At 47.7% G+C, this 25,457-nt stretch overlaps 1 protein-coding gene and 1 long non-coding RNA gene across 2 annotated transcripts; one reads left to right on the forward strand and one right to left on the reverse strand.

Annotated features, from left to right (window-relative positions):
- Window positions 1-1,287: 1,287 nt before the first annotated feature.
- LOC148803749 (uncharacterized) lies at window positions 1,288-3,421 on the reverse strand. Its single transcript, XR_016081419.1, has 2 exons — window positions 2,991-3,421; window positions 1,288-1,601 (listed from the first exon to the last, which is right to left on the reverse strand). It is a non-coding gene; the product is annotated as an uncharacterized LOC148803749 (long non-coding RNA).
- A 4,541-nt stretch (window positions 3,422-7,962) lies between these two features.
- LOC148803750 (uncharacterized) lies at window positions 7,963-13,297 on the forward strand. The gene is made up of 3 exons (XM_088894081.1): window positions 7,963-12,036; window positions 12,122-12,528; window positions 12,599-13,297. The coding sequence occupies exons 2-3, from the start codon at window positions 12,484-12,486 to the stop codon at window positions 13,196-13,198; spliced, it is 645 nt and encodes a 214-aa protein (XP_088750207.1). The 5' UTR covers window positions 7,963-12,036; window positions 12,122-12,483; the 3' UTR covers window positions 13,199-13,297.
- The last annotated feature ends 12,160 nt before the right edge of the window (window positions 13,298-25,457 follow it).

Here is a 25,457-nt window from a genome sequence, read left to right on the forward strand (position 1 = left end):
CTCTAATTGAATCGAGCTCTAACCAAATAATTGGAGTTTGATGAATTTGATTAGATTCGATTTGAGTTGCATTTATAATATATAAAAATATATTTTTATGTTTTATATATGATATAAGATTATAATATATTATAAAATATTAATATAAAAGTATATTCATTTTCAAGCTTTTGAACCAAATAAGAGTTCATTGAATATAAATTTGATTGAACCAATCTTTAACCAAGAACTCGAACTCAAATTCAAGCCTATAAGAGTATTTTAATTGAACCGACCTAAGCCATGTAAAAGTTTGGCTCGACTCCATCGTGCCCCTACTTTGATGTCTATCATCTATAATGATTGCTTTTGAATTAGTAAATAATTAATTCTCTGTAAGAAAGGATCATTGTGTTAGCCATCTTAATTGAAACTTTTCTAGTTGAACTCACCCACGGATATATACTAAAAACAGGCAATTCCAACAACTAGGGCATGCAGTCTAATAGCTAAAAAGTTTATTTTCTTATTTTGGTGATGGTTAAATAGGATGGAAATTTCATGCTGTCTTCAATCTTTTTAAGCTATCCTTTAATTCTGATAAGCGTTGTTTTCTATATACGATTCCCAAAAGGCAAAAGCACTTCCGATGTGTTATTTTATTTAACTACTCAAAATCCCATTTTCCTTCTTTGTTTTGAATCGAGAACAGAACAGGATGTGCAGTTGCCTCAATTGACCAGCTGGGGTATTCCAAATTTCCAATACTAAATGGAGCTTAATTAGTTAAAATTTGGAGGAACCTGATGACTTTAATGGTGTTGGGCGCCCTCACATGAAATTGCACCCTCTTTCCTCGACACTCAACATCATCGGGTCCTGATGACCTCAATGGAATTTGGACCAGAGATATTTGAATTTTTACGTGGAAATCTTCTCGGTAATAATTGGGTGAAAAAAAAAAATATAAATATAAATACTGGTATGTATTTGAGAAAAGTCAATAAAGGACAAAGTAAGTATAAAAAAAAGGGCAATTCATCTATCCATGACCAAGAGAGTCATTGTTGATATGCAAGTGACGTCATCATGTTCCCTTTTAATCTGTAAGGTACCGGTGTTAATTAGGTAGTATTTGGCATTCCTTATTTTAAGGATGTATCTCTTTTTTGCAGTTTTATTGGGGTATTTTAATTGTAAAAAGGAGTTAAGTCCTTAAAATAAAAAATGCCAAATGCAGCCTAAGTTTCAAAGTTGAGAAGAAGACTAATGAAGAGAAAAATTAGGGTTTTCAGAACTCAGAAAGGCAAAGGAAAGGAATGAACAAGAGAGTCCTCTTCTTTAAAATAAGGGCTTCTAGTTATAAGCCAAGTAGAATACTCATATGTACATGAAATAAAGAATTTTAGAAACTTTTCTAAGGCAGTTAAGCTTAGATATCTAGATTGATTCGACAAGGACATGCACTAGATCATAGGGTAGGGACCAACTACTGGCTTGTGTGAACGGTTGTTATCACCCATTTATCTTACCATGTGTCGCCAGCGGGAAGCTTTTGTAGAGCATGCATGCTGAAAAGAGATCGTTCATCTTTCGATTTGCAGATCTGAGTGGATATCTTTCTGAGGATTGCAGAATTACAAAGCGATGTAAGTGATGTTTGGCATCAATGATGATTTCCCAAAAATCAGCACCACATTGGATCCACATTAGAATTTAAAGAATCAGTGATTTTTATCTTGTTTTGGTTGGATTATTTTATGAATTTATGGGAAATCAGCTAAAAATCAATTATTGAAATCAGCCCTTTTTAGGGATCACCTTTTTCTGGTGATTTCATGATTTTTAACTGATTCCAATTTTTTGAGGATGACAGACATCTAACATGGCATTGAATAATAGCTCTAATACACAAATAATTGGCCCATAAAAATCAGTACCAAACAGATTCAAAGCCAATTTCTCAAAAATCAGCTTACATGACATAAATGAACAATTTTTAATGATTTTTCAAAATCACATCGGCAACAAGAAATCATCATCAATGCTGGCTGCGATTAATAACCAAATTGTCATTGTTGTGTTGTGCAGTTATCCTAAAGGCAGAAATGTATCTATGTGTCCGCAGTTACTATGCCAATAAGCAAGTCCATCCTCTTACACAATAACAAGTATATATAAAGCATTAGATCAATGTATGTATGGATATACCAGCAAGCATTAGAGAAGATTTCATAAATCCTATAAATAAATTTGTTAATTAGTAACACTAAGTCTAAGGTTGAAGTAACCATGCATAGCTATAAAAATATAATAAATGCATACTTTAATAGTTTATATAAGGAAACATATTAATTATAATCAATAATACTGAAAGTTTTGGATATATGAATATTATATAATTTTTGAATATCTCTAAATTTCTATGGGAAAATCCTAAATGTATTAATAGAAGCCAAAAACATCACCAATCTAATCAAAAGTTCAATCAGCATAGATTGTTACTCATTTAATATTTTTTTTATAAAAAGTAATAATTTTTATTTATTCAAATAATCAACATATGTGTTATTTACTTCTTATTGTGGATTAAATTATTAATTAATAACTTACAAAAATAAATAATTTTACCTAATTTTTATTTATCCAAATAATAGTATGCAATTCAAAATTTTCAACTAGTAGTCACTAAATACTAATATAATTATTTATTTATTATTATTTTTGTTTATTTAAATTGTTAAAATTTAAGAAAAATATCACTTTTGACATATATTGTTTTAAAAATCAATGGGTTTCATAAATCATTGATAGAGTTCATTTAAGAAAACATAATATAAGTTATTTTGTAATTTTTAGATTTTCTGTTTTTTGGAGAAAATCCATAAAACTACTATAGGCCTAAAACATAAAAAATATAACAAAATATCACCACACTTTTGTAATTGAAACAACAAAATGCATAGACCTATTGAACACGAATGAAAATGAAAGAAAAAACACAAAAATACCTTTTCTTCTTTCTTTCTTGTTTTTCTTTATTCAAATTTGAGCTGTTTCAAGTTTTTTGCAAAGTTGGAGTCTTTCTAAAGAGCTTAAGAGCTAGATGAATTATATAAGATAATGAGGTGACAAAAGATTGTTTGTAGAGGGCAAAATATGTCAAATGGTGAAATGTAGTGATACCGCCAACCCAAACATGGTATAAAGTAGTTGAGTTGGTCATTTGAGTTGGTCATTTTGTAAGGGCATGAATGAAATATTTGCCATCAGGTCCATTCCACCCCACCAGCATAATGACCATACTGTACCGATATGAGTCATGCAAGAGAGATAGAAAGAACAGCTTCTTGCCAAATCCTTGGGATAGGTCAGCCTGTTCCTCATTATAAAGATAAGATAGAGAACAATACAAAAGACAAAACTCCCGGTATATTAGGCCAAAAATTCGTTGAACCTCCATATGGTCTGCTCTCCATATTTCCACTGTCGTCGGGAATCGTAGACAAATTAAAACTCTACCTTGTTAATTTTTTGAAGGGTTAAAACTCTACCAAAGACACATGGCAACTTTCTTAATTTTTTGAAGGGTTAAAGCAAGCTATTATTCAATGTCTCATCATATTGAGATTGGACAAAAAAACAAAAGTTAACATGGGAGATGGGACTAGCTACCTCCCTTTTAGTTGTCCCACACCGGATATGCTTATATATGCTGCTTCAAAAAAGGAAAAAGCTGAGTTAGGACGGTTCCTGGCCCATATATTCCACAATGCATGGTATCAGGATTAACTTGTGGTGGGCTAAAGTATGTGATGTAACCGTTTTTGGTCACGTATCATTTTTTGGGATGTGTAAAATATTTTGGCTAAGTACCTCGTGTTTGACCTGGTGGTAACGTGCCTTGGTGATGAGCTACTTGGTGGCGAACTTCCTGGGGGAGAACTGCCTGGTGATGCTCCCTGGTGGCGAACTGCCTGGTGGCGAACTGCCCGGTGGCGAACTGCCCGGTGGCGAACTGCCTGGTGGCGAACTGCTTGGTGGCGAACTGCCTGATGGCGAACTGCCTGGTGGCGCTACCTGATGGCGAACTGCCTGGTGATGAACTGCCTGGGGGCGAACTGCCCGGCAGTGCTCCCTGGTGGCGAACTGCCTGATGGCGAACTGCCTGGTGACGAACTGCCTGATGGCGAACTGCCTGGTGGCGAACTGCCCGGCAGTGCTCCCTGGTGGCGAACTACCTGGTAGTGCTCCCTGATGGCGAACTCGTCACTTGACTTGCTCCTAGGCAGTCTGCAACTCAGAGGATGGTGGAGCTCCCTGGTGCAGCGCTACCCAACTACCCCCCGCGTGAGGTGATTTTCTCTCCTTTGTAGACGGCGGGAGCTGAGGGACCTGCGGGAACTGAATCAGAGGACCCGGGGGTATTTTCCCGGCGGGGACTCTCCGATGCCTAAGTTAGCATTCTGATTACAGAGGGCTTGGAGAGAAATGAGAGAGCTAGAGAGCGGGGGTTACCATACTCCTTTTTCTTCCCCTTTGGCTTTGGGGGTCGGAGTCCTTATATAGTGGTGCCCTCGCGGGTTAGGTGGGTAAAAAGCCTTCAAATGGTAAGACGTCATATCCCGTCAGAACCGGGGTACGGTGATGAACTCCTCGAGGTTGTCAGGTCGGCGCCTGTCAGTCGACGGGTCGGTGTCCGGGCCAGGTTGCCAGGCCGGCGCCTGTGTCTGTCGGCGGGTCGGTGTCCGGGTCAGGCTGCCAGGTCGGCGCCTGTGTCAGTCGGCGGGTCGGTGTCCGGGCCAGGTTGCCAGGTCGGCACCTGTGTCAGTCGGCGGGTCGGTGTTCGGCCAGGTTGCCAGGTCGGCGCCTGTGTCAGTCGGCGGGTCGGTGTCCGGCCAGGTTGCCAGGTCGGCGCCTGTGTCCGGGTCAGGTCATTAGGTCGGCGCCTGTGTCCGGGTCAGGTCATCAGGTCGGCGCCTGTGCCCGGGTCATGTTGTCAGGTCGGCGCCTGCGTCCGGGCCAGATTTCCAGGTCGGCGCATGTGGCAAGCTGATCCGGCCAGGTCGCGCAGGTCGCGCCAGTTCGCGCGCAGGCCGCGCACAGTTCGCGCAGGCCGTGCCAGGTCGCGCGCAAGCCGCGCCAAGCCAGCCAAACCGGTGCCCGGGGGGGGGACCAACTTGGTAAGTTGTTGCCTGGGGGCTTGCCTAGTTGTCACAAGGTGCCACGTGTCGCAATTTCACTAGAGGGCCAAATCTGCCCTCATCAATTGCCCCCCACTCTCGAGCTGAGAGTAACTCAGCGAAGGGAGTAGATTTTTTTTGGCCCGTAAGTCGACGAGCTAGTAAGTTTTAATCCAATTCCTTAGGCTTTGGGAGCTGCCTGTATGTGGCGAGCTGCCAGTAAGACGAGGGGATCTCCGTCGGTTTCAGTAGTGTAGCCCTTAGGCTCTGGGGCAACTTATAGTTCACTTTTGCTGATTTTGTTCCTGCTGAGAAAGCGATTGGATATTTAGCAATAGTGTGGCCCGCAGGCTTTTGGGAGTGACTCATAGTCTACTCTTTTTGATTTTCGCCCGTGCCGGAGAGGCGACTGGGTCTTAAGCAGTAATGTGGCCCGTAGGCTTTTGGGAGTGACTCATAGTCAACTCTTTTTTGACTTTTGCCCGTGCCGGAGGGGCGACCGGGTCTTAAGCAGTAATGTGGCCCGTAGGCTTTTGGGAGTGACTCGTGGTCTACTCTTTTTTGACTTTGCCCGTGCCGGAGAGGCGATCAGGTCTTAAGCAGTAATGTGGCCCGTAGGCTTTGCCTGTGAGGTGTCGAGCTATGATTGTGCTGCATCAGCTTCATAATGCCGGTCACCCACTCCTACAAGAAACTACTAGGGGCTCGACCTTCGGGGGCAGCACTACTAACTTTAGGTTGCCAGCTCACACGGGAGCCTTGGAAGGCTCGACCGGTAAGGGTGCCTATGTAGTTTGTTGGCCGTCAACTCCCGCGGAAGCCACGAAGAGCTCATCTTTGTAGGGGGACCTTGCGGAGAGGACTGATGAGGCATCATCTGAATCGAAAGTAAGGTTGGTAGAGCTACTTAGTCTGTTAGCCCCCTGCATAGTTTTTGAGTTCATAAAAAATGTAAACTATAAAGTGATATCTGAGGACTTAGCTTTGGTAGGATGAGAACTTAGCTTTTGTAGGATGAGAACTTAGCTTTTCGTAGCGTATTCACACAGACGGCGCCAATTGATGTAACCGTTTTTGGTCACGTACCATTTTTTGGGATGTGTAAAATTTTTTGGCTAAGTACATCGTGTTTGACCTGGTGGTGACGTGCCTTGGTGATGAGCTACTTGGTGGCGAACTGCCCGGTGGCGAACTGCCTGGTGGCGAACTGCCCGATGGTGAACTGCCTGATGGCGAACTGCCTGGTGGCGAACTGCCTGGTGGCGAACTGCCTGATGGCGAACTGCCTGGTGGCGCTGCCTGATGGCGAACTGCCTGGTGACGAACTGCCTGATGGCGAATTGCCTGGTGGCGAACTGCCCGGCAGTGCTCCCTGGTGGCGAACTGCCTGATGGCGAACTGCCTGGTGACGAACTGCCTGATGGCGAACTGCCTGGTGGCGAACTGCCCGGCAGTGCTCCCTGGTGGCGAACTGCCTGGTGGCGAACTACCTGGTAGTGCTCCCTGATGGCGAACTCGTCACTTGACTTGCTCCTAGGCGGTCTGCAACTCAGAGGATGGTGGAGCTCCCTGGTGCAGCGCTACCCGACTACTCCCCGCGTGAGGTGATTTTCTCTCCTTTGTAGACGGCGGGAGCTGAGGGACCTGCGGGAACTGAATCAGAGGACCCGGGGGTATTTTCCCGGCGGGGACTCTCCGATGCCTAAGTTAGCATTCTGATAACAAAGGGCTTGGAGAGAAATGAGAGAGCTAGAGAGCGGGGGTTACCACTCTTTTTTCTTCCCCTTTGGCTTTGGGGGTCGGAGTCCTTATATAGTGGTGCCCTCGCGGGTTAGGTGGGTAAAAAGCCTTCAAATGGTAAGACGTCATATCCCGTCAGAACCAGGGTACGGTGATGAACTCCTCGAGGTTGTCAGGTCGGTGCCTGTCAGTCGACGGGTCGGTGTCCGGGCCAGGTTGCCAGGCCGACGCCTGTGTTTGTCGACGGGTCGGTGTCCGAGCCAGGCTGCCAGGTCGGCGCCTGTGTCAGTCGGCGGGTCGGTGTCCGGGCCAGGTTGCCAGGTCGGCGCCTGTGTCAGTCGGCGGGTCGGTGTCCGGCCAGGTTGCCAGGTCGGCGCCTGTGTTAGTCGGCGGGTCGATGTCCGGCCAGGTTGCCAGGTCGGCGCCTGTGTCCGGGTCAGGTCATCAGGTCGGCGCCTGTGTCCGGGTCAGGTCATCAGGTCGGCGCCTGTGTCCGGGTCATGTTGTCAGGTCGGCGCCTGCGTCCGGGCCAGATTGCCAGGTCGGCGCATGTGGCAGGCTGATCCGGCCAGGTCGCGCGCAGGCCGCACGCACTTCGCGCGCAGGCCACGCGTAGGTCACGCGCAGGCCGCCCCAGGTCGCGCCAGGCCAACCAGACCGATGCCCGGGGGGGACCAACTTGGTAAGTTATTGCCTGGGGGATTGCCTAGTTGTCACGAGGTACCACGTGTTGCAATTTCGCTGGAGGGCCAAATCTGCCCTCATCATTATGTATGGGCGTTGCTTTGCTGAGGAGTACTACCCCTATATATTGATGATATAGGTGAATTGGTCTTTTGCTAGATCCAGTAAGACGTGTATCATATTTTGTACACGTGATTTGGTTTTGGAGGAAAAAGATAGGGAAAGGTATCAAAACCTCTACAAGGTAAAGATTTATAAAGATTTTGTTGTTTTTCCTTTCCTTTATTTATTTTTTTCCTTCAAACCAAATATAACTTTAATTCAAACTTTAATATAAAAGTAAATCTCTTAAATTACCCTTTATGAAATTGATAAACTGTATCTTTACTATTTATATATTATCTAACGCTATCCCTATTCTTCGTGAAATTGACAAATTATACCTATACTGTTTATATATTGTCTAATGCTATCTTTGTTGTTTCTAACAATTGACTATCTTTACTGTTAATCCTCCGTCACCATCTAGGCACATGTGATTCCACATGACTTATAAAATTTTTTCAAAACCCAATATTACCTCTCTCCGCCCCTGTTTCTCTCTCTCCATTCTCATACCTCCCCCTCCGCCTTTGGTCTCTCTCTCCTTTTTCTGTTCGGTTTCAATGGTTTTAGCATATCCATATGTATACTACGGGGTTCAAAACAAACCTCGTCAACTCCTCCGGAAGTCGGTTCAATGACCTCCTGGTGTGGTGATCAAGAACGAGCTCTGGGCCGTGAGAGCTTTCGGTTCAAGGAAACACCATCAACAGCCTCTCTGTATCTGCCATCTTGATGATTTTGGGGCCAAAGGTGATGGCAAAACTTACTCCACCCATGCCTATCGTCCATTCCTAGAAAGCCCTCATAGAGGTCGCCGATACCCTCCATTACACTTGGACACCATAAGAGGAGCGGCAGTCCAAATTCCTTAATCCAGATCTCCTTCGAATCAAAGGAGCTTCCCCTTCTCTCCGGAAGAACATTCGCAAACGTTGCATCCCACCAGTCTAACGCTAACCTATTTGGGGCAATAAACCAAGGTTCGTTAAGAAGGACCCATTCCGCCGCCTCCTTCGACGGGAAGAAGCTTCTCTCCCCCTCTCTTCTTTGGTTTGTAGCTCCGAAGCTTGGCCAAGCCCCAGCCGCCATCGCTTTTCTGTAAGAGAAGTTCAATCGACGACTAGCAGCCCGATCACCTCACAAGCAAGGATTAAAGTGAAAGCAGGAGGGGTGATTCTTGAGAAAGTGGAGATTGTGGTGGGGGAATGGGGTGGAATGGGGAAAGGAGAGGAGGTGGAGAAGGAGGAGTTGGTGTTAAGCAAAACCGTGGTTCTGGTTGATGAGGAACGGCTACAACGGCTGCAAATGTTTTTATTGTCCTAAAATAGGTTTTATCATCTTGTCACTGCCAATCAAGGACATTACTTTCTTTACCTTATATCGGGGATTTGTCTTAATCCCCTCTACTGCCTTTTCTCCTGTCTAACATGTGCCTTCTCACATGCTCCTCCATTAGAGCTATGACCTATGCTCTTCTTCTTCTGGGTTTAGAGCCAATCCCTCCTGTATTAGTCTGGACATACACAATGAGCAGCATTACTCTGGTTTTTCTAGAGTAGCACTCCTCATGACTCTCCCATTATTATTGCTTTATAATCTTATGCAGCCAGTTGCAAGGTGGAGCAGAAAGGTTAGAACCAATGGCGATCTGAGAGTCAATCTTTAAAAACAGCACATCCATTAGAGCACTCCTCATTACGTTCATCTTCACTACTGTCCCGATGGATATTTTTCTTACTCAGATAATGATCTGCTTTTGTTGCAACCTTGGTGACCGGATCGGCGTATCTTGGCGCACCTCAAGGGGTCTTCCTGCTGGGCGTATTTGTTCACCAGTTGGGTGTTATTTTGAAATTTGAAGAATAGTGGAGGACAAATTCGATATTTCATAAAAAATAAAGATACAATTTGTCAATTTAAGAGATTTACCGAGATTTACCCTTAATATAATGTTGGTTACGTCTCCGTTAGTGGATATGCTTGGAAGGTTTCAAAAGGGTGCTAACTGATTAAATTGGTAATGTCTTTGACGGGTAGTAATGGGAACATCTTAGTGTGCATTGGGAACGTCTCTTGTATTTATCATGGAGAGATGTTTCCAATACACAACTGAGAGGTATTGTGTGGTACCAATTTGATCTCATTAATGGAGGATAGAGGTTTGGGATGAATTGGGATCTGCTCCTCGCACCAATCACACAGTCACATCATCTCCTATGAATAATAACATACAAATACGGGAAATGTTTCCATGTGCGACTAATACATGTTGTGAGGTGGGTGTGAAGAGCGCTCTGTGAGCAGACCCAGACTCGTTTGCGATGGAACTCACCTTCAGTTGGGTTGGGGGATGGGTTACCCGAGATCACAGGACAAACCCAAGACCCCAGTGATTTTTGAACACAGACAATGTTTTAACCAAACACCACTTTTTGTACCAAATGAATTAAGATTCATTAATTCCTACTACTAGATAAAATCAAGTTTATAGAATCTGATGGTGCGCAATCTGGTCACTCCTAGCTGGCTGGGGGCCACACTCCAAGCTGACGACGGACGGTACTTGAGAGGGGATTACAAAGAAGATGAAGAAAGCTAGAGTGCAGATAGCGCGAATACAATTACCTTTGCTCTCTAGAGGTTGGAGTTCTTATATAATGGTGTCCTGTCAAATCTGACATAACCGCCTCTGATTCTCTGCCGCAGCCATTACTTGCCAGGGTTGCGCAGGTCACTGTTGCAGGGTACGGCTCTGTCAAGCGGGGGACACTTCTCAGGTTTGGTAGGCACGACGCTGCCTGGCGAGAGACGTGGGTGCAGGGCTCCAGGTTTGGCAGGTACGGTTGTTAGGGGAGATCTTCCTATGATATGCCAAGCTGTTTTCCTATTCGCTACCTTGCACCAAGCTACCCTGTGCCGAGCTGGAGGTGCCATACTAAGGTTATTCTACCCAAGGTGGCCTACTTAGGCCTGTCAGAACAAATTTATTAGGAGGCTCCCGAGCTCACCCCGAAGTGCCTTGAGCTTAGGAGATCCCTGTCTTGCAGTACCTTGGCTTAGGATGCTTATGGAAGAATCTTAGCTCAGGGTGTTCCCTTCTTTAGGAGGAGCTCGCGACTCCTTACTATGGAAGAGCTCGGAGGCTCCTTTACTTGGGAGGAGCTTGGGGGCTCCTTTACTCGGGAGGAGCTCGAGATAATCGAAGTGTCATCCGGTGCCGAGCTGCCACCACCTCGAGGGTCACGCAGCCGATTTTCTTGAGGGCCGTTAGATTATCTTGATCTCAACCGTTGAATCTCGGGCATACCGGATATAAATATGGGGGACCCCCGTCATTTTCTCCACCATAAGCTCACAAGCACTCGTCTTGAGGTCACGTCTAAGGTCTTCAGCTCGCGTTCTTCAGTTCGTCTCTTTTCCTGTCTGGTTGCGTTTTTAGGTAAATCTCCCTAGCTCCTTTCAGTTCGTTTCCAATTTTTCAATTTCAACTTCATAGCTAGTCTCCTTTAGCCCGTTTCCCAGCTCGTAGCTATGTCAGACCATAGCTTCGACAGTCAACTAGATGAGCCCGAGGTGGGTGCCCCAGCTCCAATGGATAGTCTCCTAGACGAGGCCGAGGTGGGTACCTCGGCTCAAGTTGGTGCCTCCAAAGCACATTCCACCTACGAGGTGCGTAAGACCTCGAGTAACCCCGCATCCACCTCTAATCGAGGTCGGATACCAGACAAGTTCGGTCCTTCTACCATGACGGTAGACAGGCTTAGGAGCCTGATAGCCCGGTACAACCTTCCTAGGGAGTACACCTACCATCTTCCCGTGGGCGACTTTCCTTGGGAGCACGGTCGTGACGAGATCATGATTTTCGGGGAACAGCTCGCGGCTGGGCTCCGCCTTCCACTACACCCTTTCATCGTTGAAGTGTTGAATCACTTCGACGTAACCATAGATCAGCTCCACCCGAACTCAGTCCGGAACGTGGTTGGTACAATTTCCCTCTGTTTCGACTACACCCTTCCTCTTGATCTTGACATTTTTTCTTCCATCTTATCGATAAAGAAGAATGCATCTAGCATTCTCCCCGAGCACAGGCGGATGTCCCCCCGCCCGGGCTTTAAGTTGTTACACAAACTTCCTAGTAAAGTCCCGGCCTGGAAACGAGACTACTTTGTAGTTCGTAACACTGCGGGGTGGCCCTTCCCTACTCACTGGAGGGTGGCCATTCAAGACCCCGACATTAGGCTGGACAAGAAAACAAGTGAGGTACTTCAATCTTGGGCAGAGCTCGGCTTCGACTACAAGGACTATCTTGCCGAGAGCAAGCTCATTGAGGCCGGTTTGAGTCCCGGTAGGTCGCCTTGTTTAGAATTAGTATTTTTCTTTGGCAGCCAGTTTCTTCTTGGTAGCATTACTGACGTCAAACTCTGTTGCAGGTCCTATGGAGCTACTTAGTACAGAGAAGCTCTTCGGAAAGATGAAGGGGAGAAAGAGGTGAGCTACAAAGAGAGCTCGTATTGAATCTCCGCGGGCTCCTACTCCCGAGCCCGAGCTGCCTACTGATGCTCCAGTGATCGACCTAGAGGAGCCGGAGAACCTTCCACCTCGGGGGCCTAAGGCGACTACGAAGCCCGTTCCTGAGACTAGGGAGCCCGCTTCCGAGGCTACTACAGAGCCCGCTCCCGTCTCTACCTCGGGAAGTGAGGGAGCAACTCGGAGCATACTGAATCCACAATGCAGCTTTCGGAAGAGCAAGGGGGCTGCATACCCCGAAGAAGTCTCTGAATGGGCTGAGCTAATGCCTGCTCAGCTCGGAGCTCGAGCAGCTACCCACTCCATGGTGGTAAGTCTCGTTGTACTTGTAACTTCTGTACTTGTTGCTTCACTGGTACTAACTGGCATTCTTTTGGCAGGTGAACTCCGTCGTGCACGCCCTAACCCTCCAGTTCGAGAGGCACTTGAAGCGAGCTCGGGTTGTCGAGGATTCAGCTTGCGCAGCTCATGCCGAGCTGGAGCTAGCTCATGGCCAAATCCACGGGTTGGAGGGCGATGTGTTAGCTCTAAGGTTAGAGAAAGAGAAATGGTTGCGCGAGAGGGAGGAGCTGTTGCACGAGGAGGAGTTATTGCGCGAGAAGGTTACTTTGAAGCGTCAGGTCAAGAATCTCGAAGCTGACATTAAGGAGCGAACTGAAACCCTCCTTCATGCCATGGAGGAGGCCAAAGTCAAGGCCATTCAAGAGTACGTTATGTCTGAGGAGTTCGAGGGGATGATGGTGGATGCCTACCGCAAAGGCTTCAAGCTCAGTCGATGGTTGATCAAGCGCAAGTTCCCACAGCTCCATGTGAGCGCCGTCACCACCTCGCGAATCACGGGAGAGGTAGCCCGCGAAGCCACCGAAGACCCGGACTCTGAAGAGGAGGGAGACGAAGACATTGGGGAGGCCGGCGCTATAGACCAGGCTGCTGATCAGGCTAGTACCTCTGCGGAAGCCCCGGGCGAGAAGTCCTCCTAGTAGTTCGAGCGGTTCTTGTACTTTGAGCCTGCGGGCTCAGTTTTTCCTTCTTTTGTAAAACTTTTTGTAACGGATTTCATTTTGTAATGAAAAATACACTTTTTTCCAAGTGTTGTGCAATTTATTTTATTTGCCGAAGTAACTATTTTACCCCAAACTGTTAAGTTATCGAGCCAAGTACCCGAAGTGGAGGTTTCTCGACTATTGTTACCCCAAACTATCTCCTAGTACTTAGTAGAGGTATCTTTACGATGTACACCGAGGCAAGCAATCATAGTAGGGTATATGCCCGAACTGTTTGCGCCTTAGGCATTACCAGTACTTAGCTTATGCCGATGAGGCAACTAGGTCTTGTATGGAGCCGAGGTCCTTCGTTAGCTCGGCGCTTTAACCCTTAGGCTAGGGAAACAACTTATAATCAACTACCCTAGAGTTCGCCCATGCCGAAGAGGCGACTGAGCACCGAGGTCCTTAGCTTGGCGTTTTGGCCCTTAGGCTGGGGGAGCGTCTTAATAGTCCACTCTCCTGGAGTTCGCCCACGCCGAAGAGGCGACTGGGCACCGAGGTCCTTAGCTCGGTGTTTTGGCCCTTAGGCTGGGGGAGCGACTTAATAGTCCACTCTCCAGGAGTTCGCCCATGCCGAAGAGGTGAGTGGGTGCCGAGGTCCTTAGTTCGGTGTTTTAGCCTTTAGGCTGGGGCAGCAACTTATGGTCCACTCAGCTCGGAAATTATAGGTAATATTGTCTTAAGTTGACAATATTCCATGCCCGAGGTACCTGTTTTCCTTCTAGGGTTTCGAGCTCATACGTTCCTTCCCCGAGCACCCGCTTTACTCGGTAGGGTCCTTCCCAATTTGGCCCGAGCTTACCAACACTGGGCTCAGGTACCATGACTTTACGAACAACCAGGTCTCCGACGCAGAGGTTCTGCTTCTTGACCCTGGCGTTATAGTACCGAGCTACTCTCTGCTAGTAGGCCTCAGTCCTAATGTATGCGAGGTCCCGTACCTCGTCAAGTAGGTCGAGGTTGGTGGGTGGCTCTTCCCTATTTGCTTCATCATCATGCACTTCTAGGCGTAGCGTGGGAACCTCGATCTCGGTTGGGATGACTGCCTCGGTGCCGTAAGTGAGGTTGAAGGGGGTCTCACCTGTTGTGGTCTTCATCGTGGTCCGATAAGCCCATAGTACACTAGGTAGCTCGTCTACCCATAATCCCTTAGCTCGGTTGAGGCGTGCCTTTAGTTCGCGGAGAATGGCTTTGTTCGTGACCTCTGCTTGGCCGTTTGCTTGAGGGTGCGCCATCGAGGTGAAGTTTTGTTGAATTCCCATATCTTTACACTAGTTCTGGAACTTAATGTCCTCGAACTGCTTACCATTGTCAGAGATCAGTACTCAGGGTAATCTGAAATGACACACTATATTCTTCAGAAGAAGTTCTACACATTCCGGGTTGTGATCGTTGTGAGAGGCTCAACTTCTACCCACTTAGTAAAATAATCAACTGCTACCACTAAGAACTTCCTCTGCCCTGTTGCTGGTGAGATACTTCAGGTCGGCGGCAGGCTGGTGGTGGATGTTGGCGTGATTCTGGCACTTGTCACATCTTCTGACGAGCTTGATCGCAGCAGCCTTCATCATTGGCCAGTAGTATCCCTGTCGTAGCGCTTTCTGGGTGAGAGCCCTGCCCCCCAAGTGTCCGCCACACAGGCCCTCATGAATGTCGCAGAGCACGAGCTCGGCCTCGAAAGGTCACAAGCAGCGCAGATAGGGGAGCGTGTAAGATCTTCGGTACAACCGTTCGTCTATTATGACGTATTTGGCTGCCTGACGCTCTACCCTTCTAGCAGCATTACGATCTATAGGGAGAATCCCGTGCAGCAGGAAGCTCGCGAGCAGATCGATCTAGCTCGGCTCTGTTTGAACAACATGAGCGGCCTCCTCTACCCCCCCCCCCCCCCCCCCCCCCCCCCCCCGAGAATGTTAGGCCGTGGCAGGTTCTCTATATACACGGTTCTCAAGGTATTATCACTGGTGTTGGCTAACCGGGACAGAACATCGGCCTCAGCGTTCTCCGATCTCGGGATTTGCTTGATGAAATGTAACTGGAAGTTGAACAGAGCCTCTCTGACTTTGGCTAAGTAAGCGATCATGGTTGGCTCGCGAGCTTCATATTCACCTGTAACTTAGTTGACCACGAGCTGAGAATCACTACAGATGACGATGTGCTTGGCTTTCACTTCGTTTGCTAGGGCCAGCTAGGCTATTAACGCCTCAAACTTCGCTTCACTGTTGGACGCCGCAAACTCAAAGCATAACACATACTCCAGTTTCACCCCGCTTGGCCCATACAAAACGATTCCAGCTCCGCTGCCCTGTTGGTTGGACGAGCCATCCACGTGAAGGATCCAAGGCTCTTCATCCCAGGTCGGGTTCGATCTAACTAGGAGAGAAGCCGCACTGGTTGCTACCTCACGGTGCTCGAGCCCAACCGGTCTGGGAACTTTGGGCTCATCCAACCTAGGGGCCTCGGGCTCAACCAGCCTGGGGACTTCGGTGCTGAAAGTGCATTCCGCGACAAAGTCAGCTAAGGCTTAGGCCTTGATAGCAGTTCGCAACTTGTACTGGAGGTCATATTCGCTGAGCTCGATGACCCACTTTGTCAGCCTACTAGAGACATCGGGCTTAAGCAAGACTTGCCTCAGAGGCTTGATGGTGAGGACGACGACAGTATGAGCATGGAAGTACGGACGGAGCTTCCGAGCCGCGATGACTAGTGCATATGCCAACTTTTCGATCTCTAGATACCTTGTCTCTGCACCCTGCAACACTTTGCTAACATAGTAGATAGGTCGTTGGACCCGATCTACTTCTCTTATCAGTACCGGCTGACCACCTCGTCACTTGGCGAGAGGTACAGCTCTAAAACATCACCTTCCTCGGGTCGGGTTAAGACTGTGATACTGGTGAGGTACCTTTTGAGCTCATCGAATGCGAGCTGGCACTCTTCGGTCCATTCAAAGCCTTTGCTTTTAATTGCCTTAAAGAAAGGCAGGCAGCGATCTACCGATTTGGACATGAAGCGGCTCAGAGTGGCTATACAACCATTCAACCACTGAACCTCCTTCAATTTCCGGGGTGGTATCATATCTAAGATTGCCTTAATTTTTTTTGGGTTGGCCTCAATGTCGCGCCGGTTGATGAAGTACCCTAGGAATTTACCCGAGGTGACACCGAAGGCACACTTGTTTGGGTTTAACTTCATATTAAACTTATGCAAAATTTCGAAAATAGAATGTAAATCTTTTATTAAATCACTTGAAAACTGAGTTTTGACGACCATATCGTCTACATAACATTCTACTTTCTTGCCGATCAATGACTCGAACAACTTATTTACAAGTCTTTCGAAGGTAGCCCCGGCATTTTTCAGTCCGAAGGGCATGACCTTGTAGCAGTACAGGCCTAGCTCGGTTATAAAAGCTATTTTTTCTTCATCAGCAGGGCCCATTCTTATCTGGTTATAGCCCGACTAGGCATCCAAGAAACTCAGCAACTCATGCCCTGAGGTCGCGTCCACCAGGCGGTCAATCTTAGGGAGTCGGAAGCAATCCTTCAGACAAGCTCAATTCAAGTCAGTATAATCGATGCACATGCGCCATTTACCGTTGGCCTTCTTTACCAGGACTGGGTTGGCTACCCAGCTCGGGTAATGGACCTCTCTGATGAAGTCAGCTGTGAGGAGCTTCCCGACCTCCTCATCAACTGCTCTCCAGCGCTCTGGAGCTAAGTTGCATTTCTTCTGTCTAACGGGCCTAACTACAGGATCAATATTTAGCCTGTGAGTGATGATGCTTGGGTCTATGCCGGGCATCTCTTCCGTGGACCATGCATAAACATCTAAATTTTGAAGTAAAAAATTTACTAGTTGAGATCGCAGGGGCTCCTCGACTAAAGCGCCGATCTGGAGTGTCCGAGCTAGGTCCTCTGTTGAAGTTGGCACGTAAACGGTCTCTTCTGTAGGTGCAGCTCGCTCTTCGCAATGCTCCGTAGGCCGCTCCAACTTGAGGTTGTCTGCCACCTTGGCTTTTCCTTTGAGAGTGGTGGCATAGCACTTGCGAGACTCGAGCTGATCACCACGCGCTACCCCAACTCCGAAATTCGTGGGGAACTTCATCACCAAATGATAGGTGGAGACCACCGCACGTAGAGCATGCATGATGGGACGACCTATTATGGCATTGTACGGGAGGGAGTTGTGACCACTAAAATGTCGTGGTTGAGTCTCACTATGCTAGGTCAAGTTCCGACCTCCACAGGTACAATGATTCTCCCCAAGGGTTTGACTTCCTCTCCGCTGAAGCCTACCAAGGGAGTACTTGCGGGCTTGAGGTCACTCTCTTGGAGCTGAAGCTTGTCGAATGCTGCCTTGAAAAGGATGTCTTCCGAGCTGTTGGAGTCAACGAGGACACGCTTGACTTCAAAGTTATTAATCCTTATTTTTACGACAAGCGCGTCATCGTGGGGGTAGTGGACCCCGTGCGCGTCGTCCTCCGTGAAGAAGATCAGGTCTTCCGTCCTTAGCCGCTTCGAGGGGTTCTGGTCCTCCCTTCCGACCTCGCGGGCTGATGTCCGAGCTGTAGCCAAGGTGCAGCCCGCGATGATCAATCCTTCGATGATCACATGGATAGTCCCCCGAACTGGCCTCTCTTCCAGGGGCTGCCTCTACGGCTGCTCTGCTTGCCTGTTGTTGGATTCGAAAGCATCTATACTTCGCTCCCCCTGTCGACCTGCTTTATTATTATTATTTTGTACAAAATTTCTTAAGTATTCGCGACGGATGAGCTCCTCTATCTCGTCGCGGAGGTTTTTACAACTCTCGGTACTATGACCGTGATCTTTATGGAAGCTACAATACAAGTTCTTATTCCTTACACTAGGGTCCCCTCTCAACCAAGGTGGCCACTTCACGTACGGGGTGTCCTTGATCGCCATAAGGATCTCGGCCCGCTTTGCGTTCAGGGGCGTGTAGTCTGTCCTCTCTGCTGGTGGAGCTCGGAAAAGCTGACCTAGCCTTGCCCCCCGAGCTGGGTCTTTCTTCTTCTTGCTGTCCCCCTGGGTCGAGGACTCGACTTCCCTTTTTCTTTTTTCAAGGACCTGCTCACCCTTCTGGTTGATTTCCTCCTCCATCCCTATAAACTGGTCCGTGAGCTTGAGGAACTCGGTTACTGTCTAGGACCGATTAACAACCACGTGCCACTTGAATTCTTTGTGCGTGATGCCTCTCTTGGCCGCCGTAAGCCGAACTGCGGGGTCCAGGTCGGGTATCTATAAACAAGCGTCATTGAACCACTTGATGTAACTCTGGATAGATTCTCCTTCCCTCTGGACTATGCCAAGGAGGCTCTCCTGGGTTCTCAGGCACCGCTTGCTGGTGACGAAATGAGAAGTGAAGACTTGCACGAACTGTACCCAGCTTTTTATTGATCTGGACGCAAGGTTCCTGTACCATGTGCGGGCCACTCCTTTGAAAGTGGTGGAGAAAGCCACGCACATGCATGACTCATTGGCCCTTGCCAAGTGCATCTGTGATTGGAAGGCACCAACATGGTCATTCGGGTTGAACGATCTGTCATATTTGTCCAGGGGAGGTAGTTTGAAGTCCTTGGGCATTGGGATGGCCAAGAGTTTAGGAGATAGAGGGGATGGTACAGAGAGGAGCGGAGTGGCTTTCGCTTCACCCGAGCTTACCTCTTCTTTTCCTTTGAGTTTGTGCAAGCAGTGTGTTGCAGTTCGGCAAGCTCAGTGATGTCTCCGCTGCCTTTTTGCGGGCTCCGCATTGGTGCTGTTGGCCTCGGTATTGTTGGGCACAGTTTTCGCGGGGAGGGGGATGGATTGCTGGTGATGGCTGCGGATAGAGGGATCTTGCCTGGAGTCCGCAGCCAAGACCTCGAACCGATTCTCCACAAGCGGGGCCACAAACTCAAAAAGCTGAGGTGATGCGGGTCTGGTAGGTTGGGACCCTCCTGACCTGACTACGCGCGGCGAGGCAGGGGTAACTGGTCTTTCCTTCCTCCCATGGGATGAGACTTGACTCTTGAGAGGATTCCGGGTCTAAGAGGTATCTCCCTGGCGAGAAGGAAGTTCGTTCTGACGGCGAGGCCTGGCTTGTTGCGCGGCCGGATGTTGAGGAGGAAGCGGCTGCTGGGTCTGAGGCAGCGAAAGAAACTGCTGCTAGTAGTGATGCTAAGAAATTTGGTGCAGCACTTGCTGCTGATATAGTTGGAATTGTTGGACCTATTGCATCTAAGCTTGCATAGCTCGCATGCATTGCACCAGGTCTTCAAGCTGGTTTTGGGCGATCACCGGAGGAACAAGGGAGGGTTCAGTGAAGGTTGTTCCAACCGTGAAAGGGAGTGGAGCGTTCACGGGTGCCATTGTCTGAGGCACGTTCAGAATGGGAACTCCATCCGTGGAGAGGGGGACAGTGAACTGTCCAATACACACTGTTGGAACCTGGAGTTGCTCCCCGGCGGTGTTCATTTCTGCAATGCGTCCAGTGTTGCTGGAGGAAGCCATGAGAACTGAAGTCTGCAAAGTTTTGGTGGAAGGCTTTTTGAAGCGTTCCCATAGACGGCGCCAAATGATGGTGTGCAATCTGGTCACTCCTAGCTGGCTGGGGGCCACACTCCAAGCTGGCGATGGACGGTACCTGAGTAGAAGAGAATGAAGGATTCCCGGAGAGCTCTCCTGGTGGGAACACTTCGATGCTTAAGTTAAAACTATGAGAGAGGGGATTACAGAGAAGATGAAGAAAGCTAGAGTGCAGATAGCGCGAATGCAATTACCTTTGCTCTCTAGAGGTTGGAGTTCTTATATAATGGTGTCCTGTCAAATCTGACATAACCGCCTCTGATTCTCTGCCGCAGTCGTTACTTGCCAGGGCTGCAGTTCACTGTTGCAGGGTACGGCTCTATCAAGCGAGGGACACCTCTCAGGTTTGGCAGGCACGACGCCGCCTGGTGAGAGACGTGGGTGCAGGGCTCCAAGTTTGGCAGGTACGGTTGTTAGGGGAGATCTTCCTGTGATACGCCGAGCTGTTTTCCTGCGAGCTACCTTGCACCAAGCTACCCTATGCGAGCTGGAGGTGCCATACTAAGGTTATTCTACCTAAGGCGGCCTACTTAGGCCTGTCGGGACAAATTTATTAGGAGGCTCCCGAGCTCACCCCGAAGTGCCTTGAACTTGGGAGTCCCTATCTTGCAGTACCTTGGCTTAGGATGCCTGTGGAAGAATCTTAGCTCGGGGTGTTCCCTTCTTGAGGAGGAGCTCGCGGCTCCTTATTGTGGAGGAGCTCGGAGGCTCCTTTACTTGGGAGGAGCTCGGGGGCTCCCTTACTCGGGAGGAGCTCGGGATAATCGGAATGTCATCTGGTGCTGAGCTGCCACACTGGACCTTGGCGGATTGGTCACGCTGAACTGTCACTTATGCTGAATCACGCCCACATGTCCCCCTATGATGAGGTCGGGGCAAATCACCCTCCATCAGAATCAACACCACCACTGAAGGGATGAGAGATCCATCCTATGGACACCCAAAGATTGCGGAATAAGGGGCGAATTTCAAAAATTTTATCTCTCCCTTCAACTGGGAATCGTATTCCCCATTTAGAAAATCATATTTTCAATGATCAATCTTGAACCATAAACTGAACCAGATCTGAACCAAAAGGAGTGGGAGAGGATTATACCTGATACGGAGAAATACTATCTCCCAGTGGAGGTGTTCACGCCCAAGGAAGGATCCAAAATCTGCTCCCACTGAAGATGGCGCAGTGCAGGGTGGAGCAGAATCAGCAACGTTCTTCAAAAGAACTTGATCCTTCGTAAGGATCAACTGGACGACTTGAGTACAGCTCCAACCAATCTTTTCCCTAAAAGATTGAAATCAAGATCCAATCTTGATTGCTCCCAAGAATTGGAGATCGAACTGAAGGAATGGCAAAAGCAAGAAGGTGGCGGCAGGAGAGAATTCGTAGTATGCAGGAAATCTCTCAATCTCTCTTTCTTTAAGAGAAGAATGCTGTTGATGATGTAAAAGGCAGCCGCCCCCTTCCCCTTTTATAATCTCAAAGGGATCAGCTCCTAATCAGATTAGGAGCTGCTAATCCAAATCATATTTGGGTTAGAAGTCCCTTAGTGATAAGGGATAATCCTTATCTTATCTGCAAATCAGATTAGCTGTCTCCTAATCTAATTAGGAGGTTTCCAGATCTAAATCTTATTTAGATCTTGGAGTCTCTGAGTGGATAGGGTCTAAGCCCAATCCTTTTAGTTGACCCACTTCAGAATTCGCCCCCTTTAAATGACTGATCAAATCAGCCCAATTTGAAATGGGCTTAAGGCCCATTTAAGGTTATATACTTAAAAGGCTTCCAAATTGCTGCCCAGTTGGACTTCCTTGTATGGCGTGGGACCCAAGCATTGATCTACACATCAGCCACATGGGTTCGGCCCAGCCTTTGCTACAAGGCCTGGCCGAATACACTGTTAATGACAGTGCACCCCCTGAAACCCATCAAATGAGCTCTATGGGCCCAACACTTACACTAAGTGGTCCCTGGGCCAAGCCACCTTGTAACACCCAGGGACTGTGGGCAGATGCAAGATTAGCCCATCAGGTGTTATCCTCAATGGTCTTACACTTAACCTCTCAGCCCATAATGATCATACACTGCCCGACAAGAGAGGACCTCTCCCTCGGCTGCAAGGAACAGTGTTGCACTCTCCACTTATATGGATCCCGGGAATTAAAACCTTCTTGTAAACAATTTAGAAACCATACATATATACTTTTATATCTTATATAAAATATATTTTGCAAAACAAATCTCAACGGTTGAAATCGGCTGCCGGCAGTCTTGGTTTCCATCAGTGAGAGTGCATCCCCGATCATTACCTTTGTCCGACAAAGGGGCTGATCCTGTCACTATGATCACCCACTCAGATGAATTCTCGGACTGTCCCAACATACCCAGGTTTTGACCCCCGCTAAGGATCTCACTGATTGGTACATCAAAGACAGCCCAATCCGACACCTAGTGTAGTATCATAATCAAGTCTAGGAGTCGGGTGTAACTTTCTAGTTTTGCCCATCAATCTCCAAGGTCCAGGGCAATACTGGAAATCTGGTCCAGTTCAAAGATTCAATTAATTCGACACTGTATGTGCCTAGGGTCTCACCCTGGCAGCTGAGACAGGCCACCCCAACCGACTTGGTGGCACCACAGTGTCAGCCTTGTCAGGATAGGTCTCCCCAGACCGACCCACTAGCTGTGAACATTCTAAACTAACACGAGTCTCATTAAGTGTCCAGTTTAAGGGTATTACACAGAAACATACCAAGGGAACATGAATCAAATATGTATCTTTATTCATTTACAATAAACTCATAAAGTACATCATTCTGATTGAAGCTAAGGGCATACAAAACTGTCTAACAGCTCCCACTTGCACTTAGGTCCAATCAGGTACTAGCCGGAGTCCCATGCTTTCCACGTGTTTCTCAAACACTTTCTGTGAAAGTGGCTTTGTCAATGGGTCTGCTACATTTTCCGCTGACGCTACCTTCTGAATCAGGACGTCCCCTCTACCAACAATCTCCCGCAGTACGTGGTACTTCCTCTCGATGTGCTTCGACTTCGAGTGGGCTCGTGGCTCCTTAGCCTGAGCAATGGCTCCATTGTTGTCACACAACAATGGGATGGGTGATGTGCTGGACGGAACAACTCCCAACTCGTGAACGAACTTCTTCATCCACACAGCTTCTTTGGCAGCCTCACTTGCGGCAATGTATTCGGCCTCGGTCGTGGAGTCTACAGTGGACCCCTGTTTGTTGCTTTTCCAGCAAACAGCACACGATCCTATCGTGAAAACATATCCAGATGTAGACTTTCTATCATCTGGGTCTGATTGGAAATCGGCATTTGTAAACCCCTGGATCTGTAGTGAGCTACCGTCGAACACCAGACAAAACTCTTTTGTCCTTCGAAGGTACTTAAGTATGTTTTTCACAGCAGTCCAATGCTCCTGCCCTGGGTTGGCCTGAAATCTGCTTACTACACTCACTGCCTGAGCTATGTCAGGACGAGTGCACAGCATGGCATACATGATGCTCTCTACGGCTGAGGCATAAGGAATGTCTTTCATGCCATCAATCTCCTTAGAAGTCTTAGGAGACATCTTCTTGGAGAGAGTGACTCCGTGCCTGAAAGGAACGTTTCCTTTCTTGGAGTTTTCCATGCTGTATCTCTTGACTATTTTGTCAATGTAAGCAAATTGGGATAATCGTATTATCCGCTTCGATCTATCTCTATAGAGTCGAAGACCCAGTATATAGGAGGCTTCTCCAAGATCTTTCATGGAGAATTGCTGTGAAAGCCATACTTTCACCGTAGTTAACATTCCTACATCATTCCCAATGAGTAGAATGTCATCTACATACAGAACCAAGAAGGTAACCTTATCCCCACTGTACTTCCTGTAGACACAGGGTTCATCCGGATTCTGCTCGAAGTCAAACGTTTTGACAGCAGAGTTAAAACGGATGTTCCAACTTCTAGAAGCTTGCTTAAGTCCATATATGGATCTGTTAAGTTTACATACCATGGTTTCCTGACCTGCAGCAACGAAGCCTTGCGGCTGCTGCATATAGATATCTTCAGCAAGATCTCCATTCAGGAATGCAGTTTTGACATCCATCTGCCAAATCTCATAATCATGGTATGCTGCTACAGCTAGCAGGATCCTAATGGATTTAAGCATGGCCACAGGCGAAAAGGTTTCCTCATAATCGATGCCCTCTTTCTGAGTGTACCCTTTCGCCACCAGACGAGCCTTGAAGGTCTCAACTTTACCATCGGGGCCCTTCTTCCTCTTGTAAATCCATTTGCAACCGATTGCCTTTACCCCGGAGGGCGGATCTACTAGAGTCCAGACTCCATTGGTCTCCATTGAGTCCATCTCTGCCCTCATGGCCTCCACCCACTTCTGGGAATCTATGTCCAACATAGCTTCCGCGTAAGTCACGGGATCCTCCTCACTAGTCAAGGTTTCCACAAGGTAACTATCCTGGTCATAACCATAACGGACTGGTGGCCTGGATGCCCGAGTGGATCTTCTAAGTTGGTCACTACCTGGAACTTGTGGGACATCTCCCACTGCTCCTGAGCTCTCCTCATCAAGAACAACTTCCTGACGATGGGTGTCCAGGATATAGTCGGTTTCCAAGAATTGCGCATTTCGACTGCAGAACACTTTCTGCTCACTTGGGTCATAGAAAAGGTAACCTACAGAGCCTTTTGGGTAGCCTACAAATAGGCAACGGCTGGTCTTAGATTCCAACTTGTCTGCACTCGTTCTTTTAACGTGTGCTGGACAACCCCAAATCTTCAAGTGTCTGACACTTGGTTTCTTTCCGGTCCAAAGTTCATATGGAGTATTCGGAACCGATTTGGTTGGAACCCGATTCAACACGTAAATCGCAGTCTCTAATGCGTAACCCCAAAAGGATGTGGGTAACTCTGAGTGTATGAGAAGCGACCGGACCATATCTAATAAGGTCCTATTCCTCCTCTCTGAAACACCGTTAAGTTGTGGTGTAGCAGGAGGAGCTAATTGTGATACTATCCCATTGTCCTTTAAGTAGTCCCTGAATTCGTCAGAGAGATATTCGCCACCTCGATCGGATCGAAGGGATTTAATTTCTCTCCCTAACTGTTTCTCGACCTCTTGTCTAAACTCTTTGTACTTTTCAAAGGATTCAGACTTGTGTCTCATTAGGTACACGTAACCATATCGTGAAAAATCATCTGTGAAGGTGATGAAATACACGTGTTGATTTCGTGTCCTAACACTCAGGGGACCACATACATCAGTATGTATTAGGTCAAGTGTGCCTGTATATCTTTCAGGCTTACCGTCAAATGGCCGTTTCGTCATCTTGCCTTGTAGGCAAGGCTCACAAGTGGGAAGATCTTCTACAGCTAGAAAATCCAAAGGACCATCCTTTACCAACCTTGTGATTCGGTCAACACCGATGTGGCCAAGTCGGTAATGCCACAGACACGTGGGATTAACTGCATCACGGGCTATCCTCTTGGGGTTTTCAACCGACGTAGTTTTGGTTATGTTAGTTTCTAGAGAAGGATGTAGAACATAGAGACCGTTCTCCAGTTCCCCGTATGCGATGAATCTGTTATTCCT

This window comes from Nelumbo nucifera, chromosome 1, assembly GCF_055504915.1.
Source record: "Nelumbo nucifera cultivar China Antique chromosome 1, China Antique-T2T, whole genome shotgun sequence".
Lineage (NCBI taxonomy): Eukaryota > Viridiplantae > Streptophyta > Magnoliopsida > Proteales > Nelumbonaceae > Nelumbo > Nelumbo nucifera.

Bases quoted from the DNA above. Each gene is read 5' to 3' on its own strand.
- LOC148803750 (XM_088894081.1), top strand. From the start codon at position 12,484: ATGCCTGCTCAGCTCGGAGCTCGAGCAGCTACCCACTCCATGGTG. The intron at 12,529-12,598 runs GTAAGTCTCGTT...TTCTTTTGGCAG, and splicing joins CAGCTACCCACTCCATGGTG to GTGAACTCCGTCGTGCACGC.